Source organism: Artemia sp. Qi Xiang Cuo, chromosome 20 (genome assembly GCF_049724085.1).
Source record: "Artemia sp. Qi Xiang Cuo chromosome 20, ASM4972408v1, whole genome shotgun sequence".
Lineage (NCBI taxonomy): Eukaryota > Metazoa > Arthropoda > Branchiopoda > Anostraca > Artemiidae > Artemia > Artemia sp. Qi Xiang Cuo.
In genome coordinates, this window is record NC_142813.1 from 17,875,496 (window position 1) to 17,894,341 (window position 18,846).

General features: G+C 34.1%; 1 protein-coding gene across 3 annotated transcripts in view; it reads right to left on the bottom strand.

The window, feature by feature from the left end:
- Positions 1-17,847, bottom strand: part of Nprl3 (GATOR complex protein Nprl3) — a 61,535-nt gene extending 43,688 nt beyond the window's left edge. For 2 of the 3 annotated variants that reach the window (XM_089105748.1, XM_089105747.1), the window contains exons 1-3: positions 16,552-17,847; positions 15,754-15,873; positions 9,601-9,704 (exon numbers count right to left, since the gene is read on the bottom strand). In XM_089105748.1, the coding sequence (XP_088961874.1) occupies positions 9,601-9,704; positions 15,754-15,873; positions 16,552-16,573 (246 nt within the window). In that variant the 5' untranslated portion in view covers positions 16,574-17,847. The remainder of the gene's footprint in view (positions 1-9,600; positions 9,705-15,753; positions 15,874-16,551) is intronic. The other variant, XM_089105746.1, reaches the window with a different exon arrangement.
- Between the last annotated feature and the right edge of the window lie 999 nt (positions 17,848-18,846).

Consider the following 18,846-nt stretch of genomic DNA (forward strand, 5'->3'; position numbering starts at 1 on the left):
AGAAACAAATAATAATTTGTTTCTTTTTTTTGTAAATTAATTCAAAAAATTTTTTCCACAAAAAAAAAGTAAAGAGCTCCATTAAACCAAAAATGAACAAAAACAGAATCAAATAATCTACCAAGCATACGACAACCACAAACCAGTATAAATAAATAAACAAAACCCAAAACGAACAGAAATTAAAATAAATAATAGAGTCAAACTCAAAACGAGCTCTTTCGACTATTAAAAAGGGCACTAGCCCTTTCAATTTTCAATCGAACGAGCCCTTTGTGAATTTTCTACGACAAAGCTCTCTATAAAAACCTTATATGCCCCCCAGGGAATAACTTACAACCCTTGCCCTGAGGATTGTGTAGAGTTTATTATTTTCAAAGACATAATTTCCGGAATTTTCAACTACGTTGAACAAAATGGCAATCTCAAAATTTTGATTGGATGTGTTTGGGGAAATGGTGGGCGTGAAAGGGGGGTTATTTCCCCTCCAATCACTTTCGACTATTATAAAGGGCACTAGCCCTTTCAATTTTCAATCGAATGAGCCCTTTTAAAGTTTTTACGACAAAGCTTTCTATAAAAGCCTTATACGCCCCAAGGGTATAACTTACAATCCTTACCCTGAGGGTTGTGGGGGGAGTGTCATCCTCAAAGATAAAGTTCCGGACCTTTCAACTACGTTGAAAAAAGCCTATGTCAAAATTTGGATTGCGGGTGTTTGTGGAAATGGTGGGCGTGAGAGAAGGATTAGCTGCCCTCCAATCAATTTCGACTATTATAAAAGGCATTAGCCCTTCTTGAAGTATGCCCCTAGGGCATAACTTACAACCCTTGCCTTGAGGACTGCAGGGGGAGTGTCATCCTCAAAGACACAATTTCCGGGCCTTTCAACAACGTTGAACGAAATGGTTATCTCTAAAAATTTTGATTGGATGTGTTTTGGGAAAAGGCGGGCGTGAGAGAGGGGGTTAGTCGGCCTTCAATCATTTCCGACTATAAAAAATGGCACTAGCCCTTACCATTTCCAATCAAATGAGCCCTTTTTGAAGTTTCTATGACAACGCTTTCTATAAAAAAACTTTATATGCCCCCAGGGCATATAAGTGGGGAGAAGGTCATCTTCAAAGACATAATTTCCAGACCTTTTAACTGCATCGAACAAAAAGGCTATCTCAAAATTTTGATTGGATATATTTGGGGAAATGGTGGGCGTGGAAGGGGTGTTAGTTGCCCTCCAATCACTTTCAATTATTAAAAAGGGTATAAGCCCTTCCAATTTATAACTGAATGAGCCCATTTTGTAGTTTCTACGACAACTCCTTCGATACGAAGTGCCCAGGTTAAAAAGATAAATAATACATTTTGCCAACACCATTCTTTACTTATGCAGCACTATTGCGCTGCCTATGATAAATCATAGTTTCATTTGATTTCGAAAACATTAATATCAGCTCAGTGCCTCTCCAACGTATGAAAAATATGGTTTTAATACTTGAAATATCCTAATTCAAACCGTAATTGAAAATTCCCAACAATATTTTTACAATACTCCAATCATAACTAGGAAAACTATAGCTGATTTTAAACCACTATGAGACAAAAAAGGATGGAAACAGATATTTTCAAAGAACAAATTTGTACTTTATGATTATTTAAAGACAAAGGCTGCTACGCCAAAAACATTAAAGATACGAAATGAATGATAAGCAATTGACAAGATATATTCTTGGTTCAAGGTGAAGCATCCTGGAATAAGTATGTCAAATTGTGTTGTCTTTTCACGATCCACAAGCCATTATTCTTTGGGGTAAGGGATTACAGAAGAACAACAACTGAGAAGAAAATCGTTAAACAAGTGAGGTCTGTGAGACCTCACTTCAGGGCAAGATTTTGAACGACGAATTTCCAATAGCAGACCATTTCGGTAAGTATTTTGACAGCATTGAGAAGGATATTCAATTTGAAGGGCCGTCAAACTCCAATATAGATTTTTCGGATCAGGAATTCGCCGACTATAGAGGAAGTGTTTGTGAACTCAAACCCTTGTCGAAAATTTAAGGGAAGATTACACATAAAAGGTTGTATGTTTAACTCACGAATGCTGGTCTTACTAAGTGAAACACAATATGGTTTTAGACAAGGCCATTTGAAGTCACATGTTGTATATCACATTAGTTATGCTGTGAATATGTGCTTCGACCATGATGAAATTCCTCTGACCGTTTTCGTTGATTTCCGAAGGGCTTTGGATATTTGATTTTAAAATTTTAACTAAACGTTTAAAACGCCTTGGTGTGAAGGGCGCTTGCTTGAATTGGTTTAAAAGCTATTTGTGCAGTAGGTCTATTCAGGTTGTTATTAATAGCGTTGTGTCGTCTCCTTTTGAAGCTATTTGCTGTATTCCTCAGGGATCTGTTTTAGGACCACTTTTACCTGTAGCTTACGTTGATACTATGAAATTTTATCTGCCAGATTGTTTCCTTACATCCTTTGCGGATGACACTGCTATGATTGTTCCTGATGGATAAAAGAGGATTTACATACAGAAGCTAATAGGGTTTTGAATTCATTTTATATATTTACAAATTTAAGTCTTTTATCAGTAATTATGGAGAACACATATTTTACTGTATATAGTAAAGTTGGAAGTCCATTAGATATAGATATAAAGTGTTTTTTAATTTAAAACTTTGTCTCAAGTGAAATCAGTACATTAGCTTTGTTTTTCCCTTGATTGCAATTTATCTTGGAAGCAGCACAGTGACCTAGTTGCAGCAAAAGTTGCAAGAGGCTTAGGAGTGAGGAGTACTTAAATTCAAAAACATTTTACCACTTTCAGCCCTTTTAATTTTATAAAATGCAATAGTGCACCTGTACATTTATTATGGTTGTGTCATTTGGTCAAGTAAATTTTATTTGAATTTCATTGGAGAACAAATTTTACAAAAAAAAAACCGTTCGTTTATCGGATAATTATATGGAAAATTAAAACGACATTGTGTCTTGTTTTAAGCGATTAAGAGTGTTTATTTTGAACAGACTCGAGACTAGCAAGCTGTAATTTGCGCCTATCAATTTTGGAATAATGTATGCCCTTCAGTTTTTTAGTCAGTTCCTTCATGTTAATAGTACCCTCCATGCATATGAAACGAGGAATGTAGACAATTTTGTAGTCGAGGATCGAGACGTCGTACGTGCCGGCTTCATAATCCGTTATTTAGCTCTGGATATTTGAAATGGTTTACCAACTTGCATCAGGGAGGCTGAACGCATTGGTATGTTTAAAAAGAAATTGAAGAAGTATTTAAAAAAAAAAAAAGTATAAGGAAATGTAGTGCATTCATTTTTTTTCTTTATTGAAATTGAATCAATTTTTTTTGGAGGGGGGGGGAAATTTAATTTATTGATTTTTTTTTCTTTATTTTGAAAAAGTATGATGAGAGAGAGAATTTTTTGTTTTTAATTCATTCAGTAATTGGATGAGAGTCCAAAGGTTGCAGCCGTCTGATATCAGGCGCATTGTGCCTTCCCTTGGTGGTTGTTTTGTTGAACGTTTATTGTATGAGTTTCATAAATGAAATAGTCAATATCTAATTGTAAATGTTAAATATAATATTGATGAAACTTTATCAATTGATTTTTAAGGGCCTTATTAAAATATTATCGCGCGATTTAGGGATTATCAGCTAATTAGTAAGTTATACTTTATAATTTTTAAAGTAATTTTTTTTGTTTAGATAAATGCCCATTTTGTAAGGTTCGTTACCATGGCTAGGGAATTTCCTTTCAATAATTCATTCTATTCTTTTACTACATTACAACGCCATTAGATGTGTTGGCAGGATAGGGAATCAAGAGCCTCTTAGGTGAGTGAACAGAGAAATTAATATCAATTCGACAGCTTGTTTACGTGATTATTACAAGCTGGTTTCAATGTGTAAATATTTAATGGAGGCTTTCTAAATTACTTTATAGATTGACGATAAAATAAAAGTTCAAAATAGGGATAAAATCATTTTTAATAGACAATGTATAATAAATTTCACAAAAAATACCAGATATTTCGGTCACATATGCAGGGACCGTCATCAGTAGTAAAACTTTTTTAGTCATCAGTTTTACTACTGATGACGGTCACTGCATATGTGACCGAAATATCTGGTATTTTTTATGAAATTTATAATACACTGTCTATTAAAAAGGATTTTATCCCTATTTTGAACTTTTATTTTATCGTCATGGAAAGGCAGTGTGGTCTCCGAAATTATCTACGTTTATAGATTGATTTTATCAGAGAACTGACTTTTATCACCACAATGCTCGGAATAAAACGAGTAAGAATGTTGTCGCCTTCTCAGTTACTTATAGAGCGGCTATTCACAATATATTACTATAGAGTCTAAGAACGGAGGATTTAACCATTATGGTTTAATTTAGGTCCAAGTTACGTATGGAGCTGCTGGATAAGTATACCTTTGAAACAGATTAAAAGAGAAGAAAGCCATATGTTTGGGACAGAGGGGCAATTGCACCATCCCCTAAATCTCCCCTAGATTTTAAAAAACTAATTTTTTGGTATTCTCATTCAAAATTAGATTTTTATAGTATTTTCATTGACAAACAGTAATATTTCCCAGCCCGCTTCTTTTTGAAAAACATAGCCCCCCCCCCCTTCCATGTTTTCGTGACTTAAGTATCTTAAAAGGGATGGGGTTAGCACCTTTAACATTTATTTTCACATTACATTTGATTGTTCTATCTACGGTACAGGTTTTCAAATATTCAAAAATAATCAGGGAAAAGGGGATTTTTTGTTGTTGTTCCGGATTACGAAGTATAATATTTCGTTCGTGTTTGGTTGCTTCTGTAAAAACTGCTACATGTTTTCAAGTTTCAATTATTATTTTTTTTTAGAATAGTTAAACAAATCCCTTTAATAAATTTTTGATTTTGCTTTTTGTTATTTTTCTCTTTTTTTTGGTGTTATTATTGTTTTTACAACAAGCCCGCACAGGCTTAACTTATGGTATGTTGCTGATTCATTTACTAAATAAGTCTTTAATCTACAATAAATCATTAAGCTACTACTACTGGGTTCTTTTTCATGTCCACCGTCCGACAGGCTTCAGTATTAATTGCAAAAATGTTAATATTAGTTGATTTGTCACACAGATCATAGAAAATATATGACACTCGTCGAATATTAAAAACCAGAACCAGAAACGAAACCGAACAACAATATAAAACTAAACAACAGTTTAATAGACACTAAGCTTAAATCATGATGTGGCGAAAAAAAAGTCTGAAACTGACAAATTTCAGTCCAGGGTTGTCAAATTCGCTGTTACGTCTGAAATATCATTTTTATGAATAATTTAGCTGTTGTAAAATTTATCAAGTAAATTAAGTAAAAATTTCTAGCATCTGAAATGAAATCTACGGGTTTCCTTAACATCATTCATTCTTAAAAGGGAATAAAGGCCAGAGATGTGGAGAACAGAATGATCACAAAAAGTAGAATATAGCCTACCAAGAATATAGAATATAGCCTATTATAGTTGATAAGATTAGGGAAATTTTTAGCACAGTTAAGTTGAACTTTATTTTTAACTTCACAGACAATGCAATGTCGTAGGTTGTAAATTCCATTTTTAGCATTATTACCTAACCATCGAACAGAAGTGACAAAAGGCATAGAACCATGACACATCATAATGTCTATTCACAATTAGATTTTACTAATACCGAGATTTAGTAAGCGCCAGTTTATGCCAATCAAGTTTTTCATATAATTTTCTTATTGGCTGAAAAATACCATGAAAAATGATTATTTTTCACCACCTAATTCACGGTATTACTAAAGTCAGAATGTGAATATATAGGAACATCAGACAAAGTCACCGTGTTGAAAACTAACCAATTTTTCAATATTAATATGAATAATCATCTTAGAAAGAGGAGGAAAATTTCGTAAAAAATGGCTGAAAGATTTTTCTTTTTTTTTCAATGAAGAAAAATATCATCTGCACAAGATAAATAAGAAGCATCCGCAAGCCCAATTAAATAATTAGATCTAATCTAATCTAAAATATCAGAAATTCACATTGCATATGTACTGGGTGAGAACATCCCTTCTTGAATCATTCCTCGCAAAACATGGATGAAAGAAGGCCCAAATTTATCAATATGAGAATACAATTCTCATATCATCAGCGATGATAAAAATAATGGAAAGATTTCTTAAAAAGAGAAAAATGCAACTGTTTATTATATATTTATTTTGTAGTATATATGTTACGATGAATGTCCGCAAATTGGTTAATGTCGACATTCACCGATGAATGTCCAAAATACCTTTTTCTTTTCCTTGGATTTAGTCACCGTTGCCAGTCAATTTTTTCAATGTAATGCAAAGTTTGATGATGGGAGTTTAGGTTAGATTATGTTTGGTTAGACGAGGTTAGGTTGGTTTAGGCTAGCTTAAATTAGGTTTTTAACCCATTTCTGATATTTAGAACCAAATTTAACCTAACCTAATCTAACTTAACCTAACTTAGTCTAAACTAAAATAAACTAACCTAACCCTACTTTACCTCTTACCATCACAGGTTGCATAAGACTGAAAAAGCTGACTCACAAAGTTAATTGAATCGAAGCAGAGAAAAAGGAATTTCGAACACTTACCGGTGAATGTCGACATTAACTAGATTTCGGACAGTCAACGTAACATATACACAATAAAACTAACTACAAACCTAAGTTTAACTGAACTGTAATTGCTTAATTGATAATACTGATTAAGTTGCTACAGATAATGTTTCGAAAAAAGAAAAACAACAATAAAAACAGCATGGTTTTATGAATAGGCGATAAGTTGACACAAATATTTACCTTGAGGAGTACATATGTGAAAAGGAAACAATTGAATGGGAAAAAGAAGCTGTTCTGATTTCCAACATTGTTTTGAATTAAATTTGTGTATAGATAAATTGGCAAAATCAGAGAACCTTATTGTTGAGGTTTCAAGCTTCTATCTGCAAAAAATGTGGAATTTTGTATTTTTTGCCAGAAGAAAGATCATGGATGCGTGTTTTTTTTTGTTTTTTTGTTGTTTTTTTTAGTTGTTTTTTCCAAGGGACAATCATATCGACCCAGTGTTCCTATAATATTGTGAAAAGGCTCATTCAAATCGAAGTTAAAAGTTTTAGTGCCCTTTTTAAGTGACCAGAAAGATTGGAGGGCAACTAGGCCTCCTCCCCACCCCTTTTCCCCCAAAATTGGCCAAAGATTTTTTCAGATAGCCTTGGTTTTGGTTTTTTGATTTTGAATCCGATGTAAGTTTTAAATAACAGCTTTGTTTTAGTATGGTTTTATGAATAGGCGATAAGTTAACACAAATATTTACTCCTAAGAAAAAGAGTAGAAAAGTTTTTAAATTATCACACTCTCTTGGTTTTGATTTTGTAGACTATGGAGTCATTTGTTTCAGATGTAGATGTAGATACCACATAAGTTCTTATAAATGATGAGTGCTATGTTCGAGAGCAACATTGCTTGCTTTTAAGGTTGGAAGAGCGGCTAGTAGTTAGCTTGAATGTGGATTATTTTGATGGATTTAGTTCTAAGCAACACAGTACAGGTTGTGGGAGAATATGATACAAAATGCAAAACACTCCTAACCTAGTTAAAGAAGATAATTTGGATATACTAGGTGGTTTTACCCAAAAAGATTTGGGTACTAAAGTACCCAATGGGTAGCTAAAGTAATGGCTAAAAAGCAAAAGTCAAAAGGGGTTCAGAAAAGGGGGTGCTCCTAAAAGTTAAAGAACAGTGCTAATTATTTGCAAGAGGTTTTGTCGAAAAATAACTTGAGGTACCAGTTTGAGAGACTGCATGCCTTATCAAACAAAAAGCTGTTTGATAATTCTTCTTCTTAAATATATATATTCCGCAAAACTGAGGAGTATAAAAAATAAACACATAAAGTTACACCAACAGTTCAACACTTAAAAAAAGGAAACGATTCGTGACCTCCCTCAGACCCCCCCCCCCATAAAAAAAGTTCACAATAGGTATAAAAAAGTAACAGTGAAGAATTCATTAAAAAAAAACATTGAAAAATAAATGAATAATCTTAAATGTTTATTAAATTATGTAAAAAAGAATCCCTTTTGACCTTTGCTATTTTCAAAGGCTCACTAATTTTAAATCTGATGATTACCTCGAGATCAAAGTGTGTTATGTTTAAGGCTATAATGAAAGAAACGTTAGGAAATGATTTAAGCACACTGGGGCTAGGGACCCTGACTAACCTGGTGATAACCATGGCATTAAAAAAAACTTAAACATCACTCAATCGATTTTTTAAACATAAAAATACCATAAAGATATACTAATTTAAATGAAAGCTATTGTTGTTGATTTTCTATAACGCCTCTTGACTGCAAGCATTCTTGCTTCGTATAATTAGTCAATGCTTGAATTTTTTGAATATTTTGCCTAAATTTACTTCGTAGGTAGCTCTGAGGATGACGTCCTGTTAAACCAGAAAGAGATTCCTTTGGAATTAAGCGGTCAACCGCACGGAGAGGAGAATTCATTTGATTGGTTTCTATTTTCCTGTCTCGCTATATCCCTAGTCCCAAAATATGATAAGTTGTCCAAAAGCAGAGATGTGTCCCTCCAAAAAATCCTTCATCCAGGTAGTCAAAATCAATTTCAAATTCAATGGTTTGCCTTGTTCTTGAGGTAGATATAACATTCAAATATTAATCCCTTCCCGGGGAATACAAGTTGTCCCCTGTTTTGAAGTAGGAAATTCGTTCACTAATTTTGGAGACAGTACCCAGTAATCACTTTCAGCATGCACTATACTCATTATATAAACCAATGGCATAAATAAAGAGAGACAAAAGAAATATTTCGCAGGTGTGTTAAAACAGGAAAGAGAAACAGTCGGCTACATTTTATTTTTTTTTTAAGAAAAGGTGAAGAGTATTTTTTTTCTAGGCCGAGCAACTGCTTTTACAGGCTTAGGACCCCCTTCCAGTCGTCTTTAACTTAAAATAAGAATTTAAACTCAAGTCAGTGGCAATGCTGCCAATTGTAGAGGTTTTAATAGGGATATTATATTTTACCAACAGTACCATTGACCAGCACAAGCTGTTCACAGCCAAGTTCCTGCTTTATAAAATCATCTATCCTTTTTAATTCTTCAAGGTAACATTACACTGTCTTTAGCAAAAATTTTTTGAATATTATTTTAACAGTGTTAACGCCTCAAGAAATCAAGTGGGGATTTGGGACCTCTGTGCAGGGCACCAGACGACATTTTTAGGACAAGAAATGAATTATTTTGATCACAGCTATGACCATCTTTCGTTATGAATCTAAGCTGATTTTTTGTTCCTTGTTAAGGTTCAATCAAGTGAACTACTTATTAAACATTTTGTGACACCTCCTACTGGCTTGCTTGACCAAGACTACTTCTCCTACATGTTTTTTTCGTCTTATCTAATACACTAAGTAGATGACGTTGTTTGACTTGCAACAAAAATTGTTTGAAGCCACGTTTTTCAATTATTGCTCTGTAATTCTTACCTTGCTAGAATAATTAGAAAAATCTGTTCCAAGCATTACCATATGCTTCGATATAGCTGTATCTTCAGGAACCAGAAAACTGTAGGGATTCTTTCTCTTCATTTCTGAAATAGTACAGATATTGAACCACAACGAAAAAAATACTTAAGAAAATTGGACATTTCTCAGTTCACTCTTAGAGCACAAATTATCAACCAAAAACTTGCAAATTTAACATTAAATGCAAGACTAATACATCAGCTATTCAGAAGTCGATTTTACCGAGTCGACAAAGCAAATCAAACGATAGAAATTCCGTCATGGAGACAGACTGAGAAAAAACCTCGAGTACACCTATCACAATGATTCGAGAAACCTCCACACCACCTTCCAACCTCAACAAGAAGACATCTTCACAGCATCGAAAGCCAGTAAGTTTTTTACGGAGGAAAGTCATTTTCTGGATCTGTGCCCTGTGGTAAGAAAAGGCGTGATTCTATCCCTCACGTACTGTCTTTACCCCCATTTATTCAGTTTAACAATAAGGTTGGGCCAATTAGCCAAAGAAATAATTTCATAACAACTGCGAAATCGGTAGACGAGTCTTTATTAGACCTTTAGGTCACTGTCAATCCAGTTTTTATCAGCATCACTGGCAGCAATCACTTTTTTCGCTGAAAATTTTGAGAGTTCTCCTGAAGTAGACTATTTATTTTACCGACTTCGACGTTGATATCCGGTTCAAAACGAATGTTCTCAAAGTCATTGTTACCGATTGAGCAACTGAATGCAGACATCGAGTCTTGTGCCAAAGGTTGTTACTTGGTTTGACTCTTCTGGGTGTCTGGATTGCGGAGATAACTTCCCCGAGAATAAAAGACTGGCAGAGTTCTGAGGGAGTTCTAGGAACACGGTTCAAAATAGTTGTCTGCAAGGTTTAAAAAAATCAGGTTTAATTATTAAAATAGTACTGCCCCCCCCCCCCGACGGGTTAGTTTTGCGACAAATCGCTGTAGGTAAAAGAGATTTAAAATCTAAAGCTTATTTATTTGAACTCCCAAGCAATAAAAAGGGTAGGAGAGAAGATATTTTTGGTGTATTTCGTTTACAACAATTCCTTTCTGTTTCTAGCGCTATCGGGATATTAGACAGAAGCGATTATCAAACATAAAAATAACCGCAATATCCCACGATCAGAGCCACTGGATATGCTTAACAGCTTGGATGGCAGATCACCTCAAGAGCAAAGCCTTACACCAGCTCCCCAACGATTCAAGTCACGATCATGACTGTTGATAAAATAGCTCGCGTAGCCTTTAATACTTGCCCATTCTAATGTAGTATCGCCAAGTTGGCTAAAAATTGCGATTGGAGTGTTGGTTTGCTTGATAAAAACTTCATTTCTATCATATTTGCTGCTCAAGGAATTGGCAATACATTGACCAAAGATGAAAAGTTTTGGCCCATTTCCAGGCCTCCTACCCCCACCAACTCCCAGAGGGATTAAAGGGATCGTTCTTTGGGTAAAACTTCATACATGATCTTTTTTGTAAAGGGGAGGGGGAGTGCCTGGAAATGGGACAAATGTTTATCCTTGATGAGTTTGAAACTTACCGTCATAAGTCCTAGAATCAACAGGAACCTAATTTTGCAAAAAAAAAGGAAAACTGTTCGATAGCACCCCAAAAATGGGACTTTTTTACGATCCGCTTGTAATTTAATGCCTTAAGTCCTTAGGCTATGGGGACCTGAATGTCTGAAGAATTATTGACAGATAGACAACACAAAGGGCCAACTCTTTTTTACTTGCTCACTTCTTATAGAAATAGTGACTGTAGAAACTTGGGAGGGGGGCACACATGGAACCTGGTGCCCTCTTTAAGGGCCAAAAGTAATTGGAAGGTGAAGAGATTCCTCCCTGTTTTCCTTCCCTGTTACCCAGCCCTCTGAAGCCCCTGTGACATCGGATCAAAATTTGGGATAGTCACTTTGGTCAGAAACGTCCAAAGGTCAAACTAATGGTTCTAGGCGTTTAGCACCTTCAAGTATACCCCCCCCCCCCCACGAAAAATAGACTTTTCAAAATTTGAGAATTTTAATTGAGTTGTTTTGTTTGTTTTTTCTTTTTTAGTTTAGAAGTGCTAAGGAAAGTGAAAAAGAGGAATTAACATATCATAAGTACCTTAAAATTTAGAAAAAATCTGAAATTAAAATTTTGTTGAAAAGACTTCCAAATGAAGTTCTGCAATTTTTGGTTGTAGCAGGCGCCAAATTAAAAAAGAAGAAGAAGAAAAAATGCAGATGAAAAATCATCAAGATTAAGCTAATAAGATATGGCATCAATATTAAACTCACAATCCACGGTTATTTTTTTTTTTTTAGTAAAGTGCAAATTAAGTTCTGGTTTTTAGAAGGCTTGGGGGTTATCAAATCTACTCCTGTTAATTTTTACTCGTTTTGAGTTTGCTTAAAATATCTACTGTAATTTCTGTTCATTTTTGGTTTCATTTATTCATTAATAGTGATTTGTGTTAGTTTTACTCCTGTAATATTAGAAAAACTAACTCATAGAATTTGTCAAGGCTTTTGTCCGTAAAAACTCAAAACAATAATAATTTGTTGGTTCCCAAAGCCAACTATACTTTCAAAGGAAAGCTAACATTTTTCCACGGAAAAATCTTGCCAGATAATTTTATCCCGACTGAAACGAAATTATTCCCAAAAACTTTCTCCCCGCTGAGAGTTCCCCAGACACCCCCCCCTTCCTGCAGAGAACTCCCCCGCGAAAAATGTCCGTATGTTTCCCAATAACAAACACTATTTGTAAGTAACGGACAAATTACAAAACTTAAAAAGGCCCTTAAACTTCAAAAATGGGATTCTCTGATTTTTTTCTAGGGACCGAGGGAGGGAAATAAATCAAAGGGATGCCAAAACATCCCGCTCTCATTTAGCCATCAGATAAATACAGAATTAGTTCTGAAGGCCAGACGAGGGGAGGGTGAGGTAGAAATTGATACATAATCCCCAGGGCCCTAACCAGGATTTTGTTCGGGGGTGGAGGGGGGGGGGTATTTTTTCTGGGTGGGGGGGTACAAAAGAAACTTTAAAAGTGCATCAAAAATCTAAAATTGATATCTAGTCTCTTATGATTTCTGGGAATAATTCTGGTCTACGCTGTTACTATGAAAATAAAGAGTAAAATTAACCCCAAAATGACACCTCATCTACACCCCCACCTCATGGTCACAAAAAAATTGGAGTTTCTTCACTAGATCAAAAATTGAGAGTTCTACCTCTTTTTTTAAGTCTAAAGGGACAGTATTTTCCAAAGGGGTGTTTTCCATGGGGGGCGGTTATTTCTCAGGGGGAGTAAACTCCACCCACCAAATATATGGACCTTTGCGATCAACATAACCTACACAGCCTTAGGGGCAATGGCCCTAAATTATATAAATTACACCTTTTTCACAGACAGGTTTTAGTAGAAAAGTCCGTCATGTTTAGACTAGAATTTCCGTTCAGCTAGAAGCTCATAGGTATTGTTCGCTTGGCCAAGTTTTCCAAGGGTATAGTTTGGAAACGACAGATGTCACTACGCAAATCTAAAAACGTTATACGCACCCAAGTTCTCAAATTATTATCAGCAATATCTCGTGAATTTCTAGTGGGATCAAGTTGAAACTATCAGGGAGTGCTGGGAAGGGGACAAGTCAATATTGAATTGTGACTTTCGGAAGAAGGTAAAAAATTACATTTTTTACGCTGATCTGCTCTAAAATTTCGGCAAAAATTTTTGCAAATTTAGACATCTCAATTAAAATTTCAACATCAAGAGTATTCCTATCAAAACTAAAAAGTAAAGAAACTTGTTTTCATTGATTCGTAACGTGTTTTTTTTTTAGGAGAGCAAAATAACTCTTTTTAATAATTAATTTTAAAAATTAGACTAATAAAATTAGACTAGTAATTATATTTTTGTTGGTGTTATTATTGATAAAATGACAAATGAAAAAACATATTTCTCAAAATACCAATGCTCGTTTAAGTTCAAATTAGTATATTACTATATTTCTGCTTGTCTTAGTTTTTGATGCGGCTCTTTACTTTTGTTTGGAAACCTTTCTTTTGGAAAGTTTTTCGTAAATTATTTAGGTAAAGTAAGGTAAACGTACGTATTTTGATTCATATGTCTCTATACGATTTTTTTTGTTACATGCTCTTGCTGTTGCATCATGTTGGAATTGGGACTTCCAAAGAGTGTGCTCAGGTGGTTTTTCACAGATGCAAGAAATATTAAGCGCACTCACCAAGGAAGAAGTGGAGGTAGAATTAAACTAAGGACAAAAGTACTAGTACTTATCTCAACTAATAGAAATACTATCAGCCGCGTAGTCCAAAGTGCCTAGTATCAGTGCATTGTTTTTCTGCTCATATGATGCTGCCTTTGCTCACTCCTTGATGTACCGAATCAGTCATTCATTATGACCCATAACAAACCACTCTTTGTCCTATGCACTTTTCAGCTATGCATAAGTTGCCTAACATAACCATATGTAATGCCAGTTGCTTGAACAGCGAATTTGATGAAACTGAAGTTATATCAAACAAGACAACACTCCAATCGCAATAATAAGCAAACTTTGGAATATTACATCAGAACTGGTATGCATTAAAGGTTTCACTTTACTTTAGTAAAGTGAAACTTTTATATTTGCACTTTACTGAAAAAAATACAAATGAATGTGCATTGTCAGTTTAATATACATATACTGATATTTAGCAATCAAAATGTTAATATTATTTGATTTATAAAAGTTATAAAAGTAAAAACATTTATATTTTTTTCGTAAAGTGCAAATTATGTTCTGGCCCTGGGAAGGCATAAGGGTTTTGAGCCCTACTCATGTTAATTTCTGCTCGTTTTGAGTTTGACTCGGTTATTTATTGTAATTTCTGTTAAAACAAATTTTTTTAACTGAAAGCAAGAAGCAACATAAAAACCTAAAACGAACAGAAATTATTATGTATATGAGGGGGGATGCCCCTTCCTAAGCTGTCACTCTTTACGCTAAAGTTTGAATTTCCATCCTGATTCTTTAAGAAAGACTACTCAACAGAAGGACCGTTGAGTTTGAATGAGAAGCATTTTTAAACAACTTGAAGACTTTAGTGTAAGAAGACTTCAGTGTGAGGGTTGGGGAAAGGGACAGCCCCCCTCACATACAGAATAATTCGTGTTTGTTTTAAGTTTTAATGTTGCTCCTTATTTTCAGTTGAAAATATATTTAATAACATCGAGTCAGAGCTTCTCCATTGTAGAATCAGAGTCATTTGGTTTCTGGTGCTTAAAAGAGGGTTTCTGCTGCTCATCACACTAGCTTTTCGGCTAGTAGATAAATAAAATGAAAATATAGAAACACATATAAACAGGTAACACTTTTAATTATATTAATTACTTAAATAAAAAAAATGATACTCATTTTTAATTTTGCATCAAAAAACATTGATCAACAGTAAGACAAATAAACTTGAATTGACAATTGAACATGGAGGAAAACAACAACATAGTAAAAAATCTTGTAAAACCCAGAAAGGTTTTTTTCCAATCTGAAAATTGTTGTTTGCCAAAATGACTAGAAACCAAGGCAGTATCCAGGATTTTTTTTTTTTCGGAGGGGGTTTTACTCATATTTTTTTGCGGGGAGGGGGGTGGAGGGGTTGTACACGAAAAAAAACTTTAAAAAACGCATACAAATTTGTTTATATCCATTTTTGTTACGTTTTTACGAGTCAAAAAACATTTCGGGAGGGGTTCAACCCCCCCGATCCCCCCCGCTGGGTATGGCCTTGCTAGAAACTCTTCTGAATTGAACAACGCTCATCAATACAGCTGAAAATGATGTACCAGTCAAGCTGAATCAATGAAATGCATGGGACTAACTTATGAAAAAATATTCAACAACTATGGAATCTAATAAAATTGAAGGATCATCTTACATAAAACAGCAGACAAAATAGGCAAAAAAAATACAAATAAGCAAATTAAAATAAGAACAGGTTTAGAAAATATATTCTGTAATTAATTCTGCTAAATTTGAATAAAATTATTAAATTAACATAATAATCAAAATTTGGATATATTTCATTGAAAAAGAAAGAAAGCATGCTTACCACTGACACTACTTCGTTGTGTACCACCCATGAACGGGAAACGAAATAACAAACGATCTCCCTTTGTTCCATTTTCAACAAGAATCAGACCGAGGGGCTCAGAGTCCATATAAGAAATACCTATAAACAATTTGACATAGCATAAGAATTAGAACTATGAATAAAAACAGCATTAGTGAAACAATATAAATCTTTAATAAAAGATTAAATGATAACAACTGAAAAAGGATAAATATAACAGTAATTTCAATTGATCTGTGAGGTATTTATCAAGCTTTGAAATAAATTTTTTCAATGTTTATGTAAATAGAGGGAGTACAGTTAATAAATACAAGATATTTTTTTTTGTTTAACTGAAACCAATGATTTTACTAGGGGTAAGAGAGTACACTTGACACCAGGAGCAGGATTTATTGGGGTGATGTTTAGCTAAATACGTTCTTTTGTTTTTTAATCTCTGTGGGCATATGAATGCAGAAAAGCCAGCACAATCTCCCCGTGGGGAGCCCATCCAGTTTTTTTTCACACCTGCACTAAGATTACCTTTTATTGCTCAAATTGGGTATTATTTTTAGATTCTTAAGATACATATTATGTATCTAGTTGGAAAGGCTAAGCTGGGTCTTATGATTGCTGCATTGAGATGAAAAAAAAAAAATTAAACTAACTATTTAAGGATCTTAATTATCTTCCCCAGTTGATATTTTCTGTTCTTCCAAGAACTGTTCTTTTTTTGAATAGCAGATTATTTAGATAATTTTGAAAGATGAAATTTTGAACAATGAAAGATTGTAGTACCTATGATTAGAGGGGATGACATCAATTAATTGCCTCTTCAGAAGGTGATAGAGATTTGCCAATTGTTACTAATGAGGAATTGGAATTCCACAATCATGCATAAACACCAGCTTCCAATGTGTTCCAGAACCTTAGGGTAATTAAGTGCACAGTACATAGAATATCACCCAAAATTATGGCCAAGCTCTACAAGGGTGTTATGTAATCATTATTTGATTTTGGGATGTGTTTTGCCACATCCTTGAACAATGGTGACCAGCAGAAAATAGAATCTGTCTATAAACAGATGACAAAAGCTGTTGATAAATGTAAGAGTACTGGCTATACATCTCAACTGAATAAGCTAAAGCTTCCAAAACTTGTAGACATTAGAGTGGTGATGTCATAGTGACTTACAAGCTTTTTATTGTCAGCTCTTCCTGTCAAAAGCCCTTGCAGCTTGATGAAACCTTCAGGACAGAGTAAGAAGATATCCCAAAACAGAGCATATACCAGAGTCCAAAACCAATTCTTCTCTGATAGAGCTGTAGACTATCAGAACAATCTCACTGAGACAGCTGTTCCTTCCCTCTCTGTAGATGCATTTGAGATTGCTTCTGACAACTTGATCCACCAAACCATGGAAGAATGAATAGGATGCCATTGATTCATTGGCTTCTCATCATCAGTGACCAGCAAATCTATAGGATTATTCCTTATTTTGTTTGGCAAGGTGATTTAAAATACAGAGTGGTACATCTGGACTATTGCTAATGAAAGGAATGGAAGGATAGATATTTACCAATGGAATAATAGGGCTAATGTGATTAATAGAAATGTGCTGCATATTATAAAGTAAGGATAAATACTTATAGGTTGACTCTCAATAAGGAAAAACTATAAAATTTAGGAAATTACCATACAAATTCTAAAACACTTATTTGTATCATTTGCCAAGGGGCTCTTATTTATTTGGCCTATCTGATTTCTGCCCATTAGCATGGTTTTATTGTTACTTTTATATTCAATGGAATACACATTTTTGGTACAATTCTAGTTTAGCTACATTTTGCTATATTGGAAAGGGGTTAGGATAGGAAAATGAAACTTTCAGGAATGGGTTTTCAGACTAAAGCATGTCCTGGGAAGGTATTTTGAAGTACCCATCTCTACTCCTTTCCCTCTAGAGAGCCCTGACCTTTAAAAATCTCTGTGTTATAAAAGTGAACCTTGAAAAATAGACCATCAGCTTAAATGAAGTACAAAAAAACTGGGTAAATATTTACCAAATCATATTATTGAGTTATGACTAACATGAATATACCACTTGATGCCTTTTTTATGCTCTTTACTAATATAATAATCGTTTTTGTTGGAAATGAATTTTAGCCCCCACCCCTATTTATACCAATTCAGGGTATATATTTGCACATAAGGGGGATTGAGGTAATTTTATGGTGAATTTTTACCAAATTATATTATTGACTTACAAATAAAGTGAACATACCACTCAATGCCTTTTTTATGCTCTTTCTAAATATAATAATCATTTTTGTTGGAAATGAATTTTACCCCCACCCTTAGCCCATATATACCAATTCAGGGTATATATTTGCACATTTGGGGGGTGAAATTAAAGTTTAAACTTACCTCCCATTTACAACAGAAATATAAATTGCCCCCCCCCCCCTAATGTGCAAATATATACCCTGAATTGGACAAACAAATAAACTTTCAAATGGGGATAAATCCATTTATTTAGACAGTGAAAAAACAGGTACAAAAGTCCAGATATTTTGGTCACATATACAGCAAACGTCTTCAGTAGAAATATTAAAATAATAAAATTGAAACCAACATATTTATATGCAACAAAATAAATAACTTTTTGGGTCATTCACAAAATAATGAACTTCCAGATTATTCACTGGATTATTTTCAGAGAAAGTTCATTGAAGAAGTTCATTCAAAGTTCTTGATGTAAATTTTCTTCTTTAATCTTGCCCAAATGTAAAACAAATTTCCAATGAAAGTGGTAAAGCCTTCTGTGTCTTCTAATTGCAAACCAAATGTTAAGTTTATAGATGTTAACTGGGTTGGTCTCATTACCTCTACATTCAACATTTGCTGCATATGTGACCAAAATATCTGGACTTTTGTTCTGTTTTTTCACTGTCTAAATAAATAGATTTATCCCTATTTGAAAGTTTATTTGTTTGTCTTAGAACGGCAGTGTGGTCTAAGAAAACAACACCTAATTTAAAGGTGTTATGTCAAAAATACCCTGAATTGGTATATAGGGGTGGGGGTAAAATT